The sequence below is a fragment of the Drosophila grimshawi genome, unplaced genomic scaffold (assembly GCF_018153295.1).
Source record: "Drosophila grimshawi isolate 15287-2541.00 unplaced genomic scaffold, ASM1815329v1 contig_311, whole genome shotgun sequence".
Taxonomy (NCBI): Eukaryota; Metazoa; Arthropoda; class Insecta; order Diptera; family Drosophilidae; genus Drosophila; species Drosophila grimshawi.
In genome coordinates, this window is record NW_025063098.1 from 10,513,426 (window position 1) to 10,528,118 (window position 14,693).

The following is a 14,693-nucleotide window of genomic DNA, read 5'->3' on the forward strand; positions in this document are numbered from 1 at the left end:
CATAGAAAACCTGATAAATTTGCTGAGCTTATTAGAAATTGTTTGGTTGTCGTCTCTATTTTTTGTCGCTTCTACCCCATTTTAGGATTATTTTTTCAAAGCACTTAACTCAATGTAAAAACACGTTTGAAAACTGACAGATACCTAGAGAGACAGCAACAAATTGAATTCCCTACATGAGTGAAAAGAACTTTCAAATAGTTGATATACTTTCATATACTGAGGAGACAGAGATTGAGAGAGATTGAGGGAAAAAGCCAGCTATTTTCTACGTAGTTTGTGTGACTATTTTGAGCAGCTTTTAAAATTGCACCAAAAATAATATGCAAGATGCAAGTGGCTTGCCATCCTGATGGATTTAGATGCCAAAGGAGACGATAATAGAGCCAAAAATTAAACAAGTTTTAAGCGGCTATATTAAAAATTCCTTGACAAAGTTTACTCTGTGCTCTGCTGCATAATTCAAGTTTGTTTAGTTTTGCCTGGCAGTCCCAAAGTTTCGTCTTATTTTGTGATTCTTATCTCTATCTGCGTTGCTTTTGATGCCAAACAAACTTATTCTTCCTGTCTACTATTAGCATTTTTCTTGGCCAGCATTTGAGGCAAAACTCACTTTAATATTTCTTAAATGTGGTTTGGAAAACAAATTCTGCGCATTTTGTAGTCTTGGGCAGGCAACTCGGATTATGCGAAATAGGCATAAGTACATCTTTTCGGTATTGTATTGTTTCACATTTGGGTTGGGCGCTTTAATCTGACTTGAGCTGAGCTTGCTTGCAAAACGAATAAAAGGATTACAGTTACATTAAAAAATCTTTGAATATATCTTTGGCCCCACTTATTATTTAATTTGTTTATTTTCCTTTGTGAAATGCCGTTTTCACAAAGACTTCTGTCTTGTCTTGTCTTGCCTCTTATATATACCAATTATTCCTTTCGGGCATTTTGCATCATTCCAATATTTACATCCTTGTGTTGTGGGGCACTGAGGCATGCAACACATAACCCTGATCTGCACACTTGACTGGCGTTGCTGGCCAGTTGCTTTCTATAGAATAAAGTATAATCATATATTTATTTCTGTAAATTCGATATTTTATGGGATTTGTACGCACCTTGAAGAGCATCTTTTTGCTTCGCAGCACCTTTTGAAAAGCATAAGTAGTTGGTCTCTCACTGCCTTTAGTTTCCATTGAGATTCAGCCAAGCTGAAGACATGAGTAGGCGAAATTCACAAGTGCCGGCTTTATTGGTGAGTCGTGAGAGACATCAGCTGTATAGCATTTTTGTCCAAAGGATTGCTCAAGCATAATAATATAAATCTAGAGCCTGATTACCTTTACCTAAGCATCACTTACCAGAACAATTCATTTAAAAGGGCAGCAAGCAATTCCATTTGCTGCAAATGTTCTCCCTACAAAGGCTAACCATTGCCATTTGGCCATATCCCACTGCCAGGTCAATGGGGACCAAAGAACAAAAGCACATTTGACACATTTGTGTGACTTGTGCCACCAATGACCAGACTGTGGCAGACTATTTCGACCCTCATTAGCTTCAGGGGCACTCAAACAGTCGCATCCGTTGGCCAAAAAGAAAACCAAGAAACAACAAAAACCAAAAGTTCTCGAAATAGTAAGATGACTTCGTTTTAAAAATCATTACCAACAGCATTCGAATTTATTACGTCCGTTTAGTTGCCTGACTTTTGCGACAAAAGCCAAAAAAGGACAATTTATGGTTTCAGTCAGCAAGAGGTCAAAAGCCGCAAGTGTTTCTCAAGGGAAGCTGGTGCACCACGGTCTGAAGCTAACGAATCACATAGATTGTTGCTCAACTATGCTATAAGTGAATACCGGAGGCGGTTAAACAAAGTTCTCACTGGTTGCAAGTTAATTTCCCCATTCCCTGTGTATATGGGGTTAATAATGCTGTACGGTAGTTTTTATGTTTTATATTCAACATTCCTGCTCGTGTTTTGATTTATTTTTATTAATATTACTCGTTTTTGTATCATCCTATTTAGTTGAATATATGGAATTTGGTGGAATTTATTTGATGTTCAACTTATTGGCCACAAAATAATTTCTAAAGATCAAAGTGAAAATTCAATACATATGTTTATCACAGAATCAGACTAATTTTGAGAAGCTTTAAGTTGAAAGAATAGCAAATCAATGACGGGTAGTAAGTACCCTTAAATATGTTATTAATTAAGGCATTGATTAAAAGTTGTATTGCAAAATGGATTTTATTTATCAACATAATTAACTTTAGACACTTTCATGAAGTGTCACTTCAAGTGGAGCTTCAAGTGTTTACAACAACTTGGCTGGCAATGTTAAAAATAAAAAATTGCTTTCCACATATCACCTAAACCTTGGCAACATGAAAGCTGTTCTTATTTTTGGACTCGCCATCATCCGTCGCCCTAAGACAGATGCTTACGCCTTTTACTGAATACCGAAGCCGAACAGAATCAAATGAGTGGCACCTTCAAGTGGATGGATAGCCATAAAGTAGATGTTGAGCAGTTGCGAAGCACAGTGATTGGTAATCGTTTGTTTTTTTATGATCCTGTGGAGTTTTCACTTTACACAACGTCCACTCGCACTATTAAACAGGGAATAAAGCGAACGCATTCATCCGTATTTACTTCGAACTTCAGCAGCAATCATAAAACGTGATTTGTTATTCAAGGATGAGCAATGAAATATACTTCCGAGATGAACCTCTTCCCATGGTCGATTTGTCAAATATTATGACGACACCGTCACCATAAATAACATTCAAGCCAATGCTCCGATGCTCTGGCAGTGCAGCCAAAATGGTAAAATGTACTAAAACCTACACTTACAGTATTTTCTATTTGTCTGTGAAAATCGGTCCAATTCCGCTATATTTAATAAACAACTGTATAAATGCGTTGCATTATATATCCATACAGATGCAAAAATAAACCAATCCTACGTTTAGTTTCAGTAAGAACGTTTCAAAGTATTTTCGAATTAAAGATTCACAAAAGGGACTTTAAATTATTATAGACAGGCAGTCATAGACTAAAAACTTTTTTATATTTTTTACAATGCTCAACACTCCTATTTGTCATCCTACTGAAAAAACATAATGTTATGTTTCCTTATCAGAGAGGAGAGATTCTTAGGTGCTTGTTGACAGCTACAAGTGATTGACAAGCCACTTGTCAGAAATAAAAAAAAAAATTGAGATACAGAAATGAAGGTACTTCTTGTGCTTTGATAAATGAACACTGGCAACAATGAGGAGGTATGAGTCAGTTGGGCTTACAGGCTTAAGCCTGCCGTAAGCACATCCGTTTAAAGCACTCGTATCTCCGGGCAATGTGAATAATGAACTCTTAAGCGTCGAACCGGTTGTTCATGGGGTGAATTTTCGCCTGATCCTGTGCGTTGCACAGAGCGCCTTTGGGTTATTGGGCTGGTTGACCTTTTCAGCGAAAGCAAGAAAAGCTCAGCGGTGCCGTTAGGCATGTTAATATTGTGGCATGCATTATTGATGGTCTGGCGCCAGGGAAAGCTGGTGTGATAAAGGTGTGTCGTTGGGGCCAATGGAGACAACGACCCCAGCTCGGCTGTGCTAAGTGAAATAGTAAAAGAAAGAAATATGCAAATAACTCAAATTTCAGGTAATTCATACAATTTCACTCTTGCCTGAATTTCTTTTGCTTCAAATGAATTTTTTATCAAGACGACCAAAGTCATCAGGTCCGTTTCGGTTCATAACCTTTTGGCTTTCGGCTATTAAATCTGAAAACATTTTTAGTGGTTCCTCTTTTTTAAGACTTTGCAATGCCGTAAGGGTTCTGATATTTTTCTTATTTGTTTCAACAATTTACATTTATTTTCCCTATAAACCTTTTATTTATTATTAGCTATGGGAATAAAACAAATGATATTTTGTTAGCTATTTTTATTGTGTTATTTGCTATGTCAATTGGGACAATTTGTTTACTTTTCAATGAGTGGGGACATGTAACTTTTAAACAGCTTGAATAAATATTAGCATTTTGTTATCATCAAATGATAAGAATACCAAACATTGCAAGTATTTGTTAATTGTCTTAAGAAGTATAAAAGCAGCTCCAAAGTCAAAGTGAACGCAATTGTAACTCTCTAAACCTGGGAAAATGTCGAGGCGACTAGTTTGGATAAACTACCATGGTGAGTAGGGACTTGTGGAATTTTAGCAAGAAGACTTCTAATAATATTCTCCATTGGTTAGTCCTTTGTTTATTGCTCATCACATCCCTATCAATTCTTAGTCAAGCAAACGGTGAAAGGGGCGACTGTGGTAGTGGGGGTGGAGTTGATATTTACTCTGATGACTGTGGTATTTATTTCCAATGTCTGAATGGAGTTCGTATAAAACAGAAGTGCTCAGATGAAAGCTGTGTCGATGTGAATTTCGAATGTATCTCAGCGAATAAAATATGTTTGGAAGGTGAGCTTCTAGAGGATCCAAACAACTGCGACGGCTACGTGGAATGCATTAATGGAAAACTGATAACATTGAAATGTCCTGATGGGAGCTATTTCAATCCAGCGTTGAAAAGCTGTGTAATTGACGAGAATGGGATCTGCGATGTAACAACTGGAAAATGTTTGGAAGGTGAGCTTCAAGAGGATCCAAACAACTGCGACGGCTACGTGGAATGCATTAATGGAAAACTGATAGCATTGAAATGTCCTGATGGGAGCTATTTCAATCCTACGTTGAAAAGCTGTGTAATCGATGAGAATGGGATCTGCGATGCAACAACTGGAAAATGTTTGGAAGGTGAGCTTCAAGAGGATCCAAACAACTGCGACGGCTACGTGGAATGCATTAATGGAAAACTGATAGCATTGAAATGTCCTGATGGGAGCTATTTGAATCCTACGTTGAAAAGCTGTGTAATCGATGAGAATGGGATCTGCGATGCAACAACTGGAAAATGTTTGGAAGGTGAGCTTCAAGAGGACCCAAACAACTGCGACGGCTACGTGGAATGCATTAATGGAAAACTGATAGCATTGAAATGTCCTGATGGGAGCTATTTCAATCCTACGTTGAAAAGCTGTGTAATCGATGAGAATGGGATCTGCGATGCAACAACTGGAAAATGTTTGGAAGGTGAGCTTCAAGAGGATCCAAACAACTGCGACGGCTACGTGGAATGCATTAATGGAAAACTGATAGCATTGAAATGTCCTGATGGGAGCTATTTCAATCCAGCGTTGAAAGTTTGTATAATCGATAAGAATGGAATCTGCGATGCAACAACTGGAAAATGTTTAGAAGGTGTACTTCAGGAGGGTCCTAATAGCTGCAATGATTTCTTGCAATGCATTAGTGGAAAACTGATAGCTTTCAAATGTGGCGATGGTAAATATTTCAATTCCACCTTGAAAGTCTGTCTCCACAGTGAGAATGGAATCTGTACTACCACACCTGAAAACTGCACAGAAGGTGAAGTTAAGGAGGATTTTGAAGACTGCTCCGCTTTTTTGGAGTGCATCAATGGTGAACTGAAAAAGAGGCTATGTTCATCTGGCAGTTACTTTGACAGCCCATTGGGGAGCTGCATTATTGACGTTGATGGGGTTTGTGCTTCGTTGTCGAATAATTGCGCAGAAGGAGAGTGTTAGTCCAATGGTTTATTAGGTACACCCTGTTTTCTGTCTATTATCCAATTAATGAAAGAAGTTAATAATAAACCATCCAAGTTGATTATCTTTTCACACATTTACACCAATTAAGTTACAGTCAAATAAATGTATGCCTACAGACAGACCGATTGTGCTGATACATATGTAAACCAAAAGTATTCTCTTTGGGTATAATGGGCAATAATAAGTTTGCTCATTGGTCTGTCGGAAAGTATCATATGTTCGTTGGCCTAAAGGCCAAAGTTTTTGATGGCCTTGCTTTTGGAACAGCTGGGACTTTAGTAGTTAGTATTTTGTTAATGGAATAATGATAACATTTGTTCGCAATCAAATGGCTTTAACTAGCTGTTAACAATTACCTAAATATCAGCAACTTTTGCCAGGAATCGTTTCTTTATTTCAACAAAATTAACTGTAAGAAGATTAATATGCTCGGCATTAAATCAACTGTAGCCTAATTAGGAATAAAGAGATTGGCAATTGTATATCCAAGCAGACGAGACAGGCTGACAGACTGCTGCACGTGACTATATACTCGCTTGCTACTCAGTGAATGCGAACAAATCTGTTCTTAATTAAGAGTATTCCCGCAGTGCAGCTTTATATCCCAACTGCTGCCTTTGGGCTTGCAATAAAATACATCAAAGTGCTTTCGATAACAGCGAAGAGGCCGGACGCAAATTGATCCGTATTAAATGAAAACAGATAACAAAAGGTGGACGATAGGCGTGGCACATTTGTACTACGGAACTCACATCAAAGGCTACAGTCTGCAATTAAGACGGAAGTTCGATTTCATTTGCACTTTATTAGTGAGAGTAAAAGCCCGAGGGCTTTCTCTTACTTAGTTACCCTACTTGTTAATTTGGGCATAAACGAACATTAAATTCAGGACATAAATGTTCGTTTTCTTTCCGTCACCAGTCCCCTCCTCGGGCGGGGGAGTTGGTGTTACTACAATGGCTGGTGTTGTGGAACTGACGACATCGTCATCAGATGTAGTCGTATCTACAATCGTTGTGGGCAGCGGGTTTGCTGTGGTGCTCTCAGCTGGGTCACCCAATCCGTAAGGATACACGTTGTTTACGGGCACATAGTACTCACCAACGGCCACAAGCTCGTTTACTGGCGAACCCATGCGAATCGAGCTGTAGGTAGAACCACAATTTTTGTTGTTGGCATCCTGATACGAGGCGCACTTCATAGTTGGAAAATTGTCCATTCTCAGAGACTCCACATAGTAAGACACGGCACGAGTGTGGGAACAGCTGCCTGTCAGATCTCCGCTACATCCAGGCTGGATTTTGCCGCCATTCGGATAGAAGGTAGCCCTGCCGATGGGCTTAGTGAAACCCAAGGTGCCGCCATTTGTCTGAATGGTCTCCACGTAGAAGGCATCGGTGCTCGACAAGCGCTTCTCTGGCTTGCTGTAGCTGAAAAGGGGCGATGCCGGATCAAGGCCCACCACCTTGTGCACGTTTCCGGTAGTCACTTGTTTTGCCGTAAATCCGGCCACATGTGCGCCAAGGCTAAAGCCCACAACTTCGAGCGTCTCCAGGGACATGCCATACTCTTTCACAAGAAAGTCCACCAGTTTGGCAACCTTGTGGCCTGCAGTATAAGCACCGGCTACGGAGGAGGCATATTCTAGCGATCGAGCACGTTGCCAGTCCACGGCAATCATATTGTAATCGCCGGCGAGAAACCAAGCATCACGCACTCCTGTGTTGACACCATCCTTGTAGTTAGAGTTCCATCCGTGAATGGTAATTCTGTATTAAAAGTACCACTCAGGGGTTAAGATTCAACTTCAACTATTCACACATACCTAGTTGGATTGGCGGAGTTGAAATTGGACTCATCAATGGATTCCGTGTTGGTCGTAATGATCTGTCCCTCCTTGGGATTACGCTGAGTATACAAATAAAATGTGACAGCGTTGATTGAGAAACGCTGATCGAGATCCAGATCATTAAGTGTTTCATAGGCCTCCAGTTGCCCGTTGACCTCGTCTAAGGACATCCACTTCAGTTCCCCACCCACTTGCGGCACAAACCATCCATTCTCGCCATTAATACGAACTGCTCCCTGCTCGTCGATGGGCAAAGCACTGGCTAAAATCGTGATTTTCTCGTTTACCTTTGATCGAATCGCAGTTAGAAGATTTACTGACCTGCTAGCAAACAGCTCGATAGCAATAACCACAATGTCATGCCTTCCATTGCAAATAGTTTAATGGTACTGCTAAAACACAATTTATATACAGAAAATTGAATGATAATCAAAATATTTAGAACAGATTAGCAGCGTGATTAGATAGCGATTAACATTATGATCATGACTCATGTTAGCAATTTGCGTCACATATTTAGAACTCAAATTTAAATTTTAATCACGCATAATAAGAAATAGATTCGGTTTTTTAATTCATTTGTGAATATATATATGTGTTATGTCATGAATTTTATTTCCAATCAACTCCAAATTCCATCTCGAAATTTAAAGACTATCCTAAAAGTATGCTATTAAATTTGCATAGAACTGAAAAGAAAATGGAGGTTATTAAAATAATTTACTATACTACTATACTTAGAGCTTATAGTAAGTTTGTAGATCTCGCTCGATTAACATCTAGTGGATTAAAATGTGGTTAAGTTAATAGGGAATGTTTTCACTGTACTTTATAAATAATAAAAATGTACAAATAATAAATACAAACTTGGTTTAGTTTATAAGTTATTATATAGTTTATCATGTTTGAGAAATTATAGTATTGCTTGTGCATTGCTTTCATGCAGGTTAAGCAACATTCAGATTGGATTATAGTTATTGAAAATTGGCCTTCTAGATGGTCTAGGCTATGTAATGCTTGTGGGTGACTTATGAAACACTACATTGATAATCATTGATCATAAAACTTTAGTTTATTTTGAATTCTAAAATCAAACCATTTAATTGCTATAAATCATTGATTTAAAAAGGTTAAGTTACAACATGTTGAATGTTGATTGTCGTCCCTTTTCTAATAAGTTTTCACCCAACTATGCAATGAATATTTTAAAAGTATGATTGGACTTCAAAGCGATTAGACTGAAATGCAGAGAATGATTTTCCAAATCGACCACTGGTGAAGAATAGTAATCAGATGTAAAAGCAACTGAAATCTTTATATACATATATACGACTGTGTCTGGGTAAATCTCTGCAGTTAGAGATATCTACTGGATATGAAATGAATAATTCAAAAAAGTGATTTCAATTTCGCAAGATATCTTTAATGTTTGTCAAATTCAGTCTAGTTGCCCTTGCCATAAGGATAGGCGCTGTTAACGGGAACATAGTAGTCACCGGCGACCATGTAAGCGTTGGAAGTGGCACCCATTTTGACAGAGCTGTAGGTGCTGCCGCAGCTATTGCTCACGGCTGACTCGTAGTCACCGCAACGCACGGTGGGGAAGTTGTTCTGGTTGACAGCCTCAGCGTAGTAAATCACGGAGCGGCTGTGGGCGCAGCTACCGGTCAGATCAATGCCGCAGCCGGGCTGAGACTTGCCGCCGTTGGGGTAGAAGGCACCCTTGCCAATGGGCTTGAGGAAACCCAGCTGGCCGCCATCGGTCTGGATGGACTCGACATAGTAGGCATCGGTGGAGCTGAGACGCTTGTTGGGGCTGTCGTAGCTGTATAGGGGCAGGGCGGGGTCCAGACCGATGATGGTGTGCACCTGACCGTTCTTCACGTTCTTGCCAGCGAAACCAGACACATGAGCGCCCAGGCTGTGACCGATGATCATGGTATTGTCCAGGGACAGACCGTTGTTGGAGCGCAGGAAGTTGATCATATCGGCAACCTGCTCACCGACTCCGGGCACAGCCAAGACGGAGGAGGCATAATCCACGGAGCGAGCACGTCCCCAGTCGACGGTGATCATGTTCATGTCACCGTGAGAGAACCAAGCGTTACGGACACCATAGTTGACATAGTCATCGGCACTGGAAGTCCAGCCGTGGATGGTGAAGCGTGTGGGGTTATTGGGGTTGAAGTTGGATCCGGAGATGCTAGCCTTGTTGGCCTTGATTTCCTGAGGTGAGTTCAAGTTCGACTTGGTGTATAGAAGGAAGGTAACGGGGTTCAACATGGAGCGCTCGCGATCAGCATGAGCCTCCAGATAGGCGTCGGCGGCATCCTTGTCGATCCACTCGAAGGTGCCATCGGCCTGGGGCACGTACCATCCATTCTCTCCATTGATTTTGTGATCAACGGCGCTGGCTGTGATTCAACAACGAAAATTCAATTAGCTTGTGTAGATTCAAAGGGAGCCTTTAAAGCCATTTACCCGCTAGGACGCAGAATGCAAAGATTAAAAACAGTTTCATGTCGCTCAACAAAGTCAAACTCAACTGATGTTCCGAATTGCTCCAGACGAGAGCTTTATATGGACGAGCATTAATCAAATCTCGCACACGCTCTGCACTGCACTTGAGATTTGCCCAATTGATTGGCAATCATCCCTCCCAATTCTGATAAGACAATGAAATTGCCAGCAAATATTTGCTAACTCAAATCGAATGACTATTGTGTTGTTGTTTTATTTTGGACACTTTACTTACTGTCTCACGTTCGATTGGGGTATTTGAGATATGACCAGCCACTTAATAATAAGATTGTCATTGCTTAAAATGTTGAGAGGCAATCGAAATATAACTTAAAAGATAACTGTTTAAGTTTAGAATTAATTTCATTCATCAGTTGTTGTGACGTTCGATTTTCGCCAAATCTGTCCACAAAATCTCAAAACTTCTGGGGGTGGTGGCTGCTTGTTGACAAAACATCGGTGTTGCCAAAAAACATATTTTGGTTTGATCGAGTTTTATTTGTCTTGATGATAATTAAATTAAAACGTAACAAATGTTTCAAAATTGAATAATACCAAATTAAAATGTATGCAAGAAAATTAGAATTTGTATAAAATATAATTTTGTGACGACACCCAAAAAAATTGTAAATTGCTATTCAGATTGAATCCAACCTGAAGAGCGTCCTTATCTGATCCGTGCCCACAAATGTTTGCACTGTTTGCAAAACCGTTTCAGCCGCAAAAGCCACAAATTGTGAGCAGAACTTTGTTCAATGACATCAAGAATGTCCATCGTCATTTAACGCTTCATTCACCAGAGCTCAATCATCTGGGCCACAGCAGTGCGACACAGAAATAATGTGAGCCTTTGCTGCACTCATGTAGTTCTCAATCGTCAACGATTATTTTGAACTTGCCCTGTGATATCCTGGCACCCCTTCATGGCATTCTTGGAGCTCCCTTTCCAAAAATGCATGACAAACAAAATGAAAGTTGCTAATCGCTGGCTCATTGTATCTGAGTTGTTGAGGTACCTTGGAATTGTTCTTGGTAGACTAATAGATATAACAAATAAGCGAATCGTCAAGCATTGTCTCATTTTCCAGTAGCCCCTGTTAAGTGGTATTGTATAAGATCCAATCGTTCTCTCCATTCAGCACCCCGGGCTGCTTTTTTCAAAGCTTGCAATCAGAAATCTCATAGCTTGATGAATTCAAAACCAATCAATTTAACTGATAGCACGAGCAATGCATGCGTAAACAACTCGTCCATCGTATTTATAAAATGCGCTTTTCACAATAGAACAAACCCCTTTCAATACCATCCCTCCGGAACGAGACTGTAGCTAATCTCTGACGTGTACGTGTGCACTTAACAGATAGCAGGTAAATAAAACAGACCCCAAGTGGCCAGTTCGAACATTGTATTTTGATTGAGATACGAGTAATAATAATCAATACACGAGTACACACTATCAGAATTCAGTTGCTGACTTCATACTTTATTCAGATCTTTCCCTCAGATCGATTTTGCCAAATGGCTCCTTGCTGTTCACAGGCACATAGAAATCGCCGGCGACCATGTAGGCGTTGTAATCAGCTCCCATGCGAATGCTGCTGTATGTGCTGCCACATTCCTTCTTGACAGCTGCCTCGTAGTCATGGCACCTAATTGTGCCGAAGTTATCCTCGGTGACAGCCTCAGCATAGTAGGTCACAGAGCGACCATGGGAGCAGGAGCCGGTTGGGTCCAATCCACATCCAGGCTGCTTCTTGCCGCCATTGGGGTAGAAGGCACCCTTGCCGATCGGCTTGAGGAAACCCAGCTTCCCGCCATTGGTTTGGATGGACTCCACGTAGAAGGCATCTTCGGAGGACAAACGTTTGCTGGGCTTGTCATAGCTGAACAGAGGCAGAGCAGGATCCAAGCCAATAATAGTGTGAACGCGACCTTCGCCAACAGTCTTGCCAGCGAATCCAGCAACATGGGCACCCAAGCTGTGGCCAATGACCATCAGACTTTCCAAGGACATGCCATGCTTATCGTGTAGATACTTGATCATTTCACCCACCTTGGCACCAGTGGCGGGAACTGCGACCACCGAGGAGGCATATTCGAAGGAGCGTGCACGCGCCCATTCCACAACGATGATGTTGTGATCGCCCTTGGACAGCCAGGCCTTAGTGATTTCGGTGTTCATGGAGTCGGTGGAACGACCATTCCAGCCGTGAATAACAAATCGAGTGGGATGATCCTTGTTGAAGTGAGAGTCACGAATGGACGCATCGCTAGCATCGATTTGCTTGCCCTTGGTGGGGTTTGAGCTGGTGTAAAGATAGAAGTCCACGGCATTCCCGCTACTGCGATCCTCCATCTGATCACCCAACGACAGCATGTCTTCGGCTTCCTTCAGGTCAATCCACTCGCTGGTGCCATCTATTTGGGGGACATACCAGCCATTCTCGCCATGAATACGCTCCTCGATAGGCAGTGCACTTACTGAAAGACCAAGATTGGTCGATGGAAATTGTATTCGATTGGAGGAATCGAACTATAGCGCTTACCTGCGGCCACAAGAGCTGCTAGAACAAACAATACTTTCATTCTGTGATATCAACTATATTTGCTGAGGGTTTAGAAATTGTCTGCCCTTTTATAGTCGCAATACTCTAATAATGGCAGCTAATCACTTGTAGCTATTGATAAGCACTTAAACTGTTCAAATCAGATTTCACATTTGATATCACAATCTTCCATCTGCATTTGCCAGCTTTACCGATATGTTCCCATATCAGCAGTATAAATCAATATTTTGAATGGATACCTTGTACCGCATTTTCCAGCGTCTGATATATCTGGCATATTCAATCTTGGCTTGTCCATATACATCTATTGAGGCCATTTCGGCATACGGCACTCATTAATTAGAATGAAAGTTGCCCATTTAACTTATAATGTGCTAACAAGACAGATATAAGAATATCTGTCGATATGTATTCACAGCTGTAAATGGCACCTGGAATTACTTTGATGATCATAACAGATTATCTTCATTCTGTCATACTTGATTAACATTAGCTTTAGGTAGAGAAGCTATAGAAATCGCTAGCTGCACTTTCTATTTCTTCTCATGTCTGCTGGTTGTGGGAAATTAATCGTTTCAATTTAATATAAATGCTGAATTGATAGAAGTAATAGATGTTGATCAACCCTCCACACACTCCATAATTAAGGCAATGCTTGCTTTTCAAATAAATCAGTTTATTGTAATAAGGGCAATTAGTGAAGATTGCCGAATGGAGCTTGGCTGTTCACAGGCACGTAGAAATCGCCGGCGACCATGTAGGCGTTAGAATCAGCTCCCATGCGGACGCTGCTGTAGGTGCTGCCACACTCCTTGGCCACAGCGTCCGTGTAATTGGGGCACTTGATGGTGCCGAAGTTATTCTCGGTGACAGCCTCAACATAGTAGGTCACAGAGCGGCCGTGGGCGCAAGTGCCGGCGGCATCTACTCCGCAGCCGGGTTGCTTCTTGCCGCCATTGGGATAGAAGGCACCCTTACCAATCGGCTTGAGGAAGCCCTTCATGCCGCCGTTGGTCTGAATGGACTCGACATAGTAGGCATCGCCGGAGGACAAACGTTTGCTAGGGTTGTCATAGCTGAATAGGGGCATAGCAGGATCCAAGCCAATAATGGTGTGGATGCGACCTTCACCAACTGTCTTGCCAGTGTAGCCCGCAACATGGGCACCCAAACTGTGTCCAATGACATACAGGGTGCTCAGAGACATGCCGTGACTGCTCTGCAGGTACTTGACCATTTCTCCAACCTTAGCACCTGCGGCAGGCACAGCCAGCACGGAGGAGGCATAGTCAATGGATTGTGCACCCGCCCATTCCACAACAATGACGTTGTAGTTTCCCTTGGACAGCCAGGCCTTCGTAATTTTGGTGTTCATGGAGTCGGTGGAACGACCATTCCAGCCATGAATAACAAAACGAGTTGGATGATCCTTGTTGAAGTGAGAGTCACGAATGGACGCATCGCTAGCATCGATTTGCTTGCCCTTGGTGGGGTTTGAGCTGGTGTAAAGATAGAAGTCCACGGCATTCCCGCTACTGCGATCCATCTGATCACCCAACGACATAATGTCTTCGGCTTCCTTCAGGTCAATCCACTCGCTGGTGCCATCTATTTGGGGAACATACCAGCCATTCTCGCCATGAATACGCTCCTCGATAGGCAGTGCACTTACTGAAAGACCAAGATTAATCGATAGAAATTGTATTCGATTGGAGGAATCGAACTATAGCGCTTACCTGCGACCACCAGAGCTGCTAGAACACACAATACTTTCATTCTGTGATATCAACTATATTTGCTGAGGGTTTAAAAATTGCCTGCCCTTTTATAGTCGAAACACTCGATTAAAGGCACCTAATCACTTAAAGCTTTTGACAAGCACTTAAACTCTTCAAATCAGAAAATTTCATGTTAGAAACCATAATCTTACATCTGCATTCGCCAACGTTACTGATAAGTGTCCATATCAGCAGTAGAGAGCAATATATATTGAATGGATACCATGTCCCATCTTGACCAGCGTCAGCCACAGCACGTATATCATTCTTGATTCGCCCCATCCATTTA

The 14,693-nt window shown here is 41.4% G+C and overlaps 6 protein-coding genes across 6 annotated transcripts in view; 2 read left to right on the plus strand and 4 right to left on the minus strand.

Annotated features, from left to right (window-relative positions):
• Window positions 1–14,693, plus strand: part of LOC6564161 (RYamide receptor) — a 60,879-nt gene that overhangs the window by 2,582 nt on the left and 43,604 nt on the right. The window lies entirely within an intron of this gene.
• Window positions 4,138–5,836, plus strand: LOC116805485 (peritrophin-44). The gene is made up of 2 exons (XM_032737614.2): window positions 4,138–4,199; window positions 4,261–5,836. Exons 1-2 carry the CDS (start codon window positions 4,166–4,168, stop codon window positions 5,664–5,666), a joined length of 1,440 nt encoding a protein of 479 aa, XP_032593505.2. The 5' UTR covers window positions 4,138–4,165; the 3' UTR covers window positions 5,667–5,836.
• Window positions 6,476–7,915, minus strand: LOC6563841 (phospholipase A1 VesT1.02). Its single transcript, XM_001989704.2, has 3 exons — window positions 7,861–7,915; window positions 7,516–7,801; window positions 6,476–7,459 (listed from the first exon to the last, which is right to left on the minus strand). Exons 1-3 carry the CDS (start codon window positions 7,907–7,909, stop codon window positions 6,541–6,543), a joined length of 1,254 nt encoding a protein of 417 aa, XP_001989740.2. The 5' UTR covers window positions 7,910–7,915; the 3' UTR covers window positions 6,476–6,540.
• LOC6563840 (phospholipase A1) lies at window positions 8,941–10,094 on the minus strand. Its single transcript, XM_001989703.2, has 2 exons — window positions 10,021–10,094; window positions 8,941–9,953 (listed from the first exon to the last, which is right to left on the minus strand). The coding sequence occupies exons 1-2, from the start codon at window positions 10,058–10,060 to the stop codon at window positions 8,983–8,985; spliced, it is 1,011 nt and encodes a 336-aa protein (XP_001989739.1). The 5' UTR covers window positions 10,061–10,094; the 3' UTR covers window positions 8,941–8,982.
• On the minus strand, window positions 11,522–12,669 carry LOC6563839 (phospholipase A1 VesT1.02). Its single transcript, XM_001989702.2, has 2 exons — window positions 12,606–12,669; window positions 11,522–12,540 (listed from the first exon to the last, which is right to left on the minus strand). Exons 1-2 carry the CDS (start codon window positions 12,643–12,645, stop codon window positions 11,543–11,545), a joined length of 1,038 nt encoding a protein of 345 aa, XP_001989738.1. The 5' UTR covers window positions 12,646–12,669; the 3' UTR covers window positions 11,522–11,542.
• LOC6563838 (phospholipase A1 VesT1.02) lies at window positions 13,282–14,421 on the minus strand. The gene is made up of 2 exons (XM_001989701.3): window positions 14,363–14,421; window positions 13,282–14,297 (listed from the first exon to the last, which is right to left on the minus strand). The coding sequence occupies exons 1-2, from the start codon at window positions 14,400–14,402 to the stop codon at window positions 13,321–13,323; spliced, it is 1,017 nt and encodes a 338-aa protein (XP_001989737.1). The 5' UTR covers window positions 14,403–14,421; the 3' UTR covers window positions 13,282–13,320.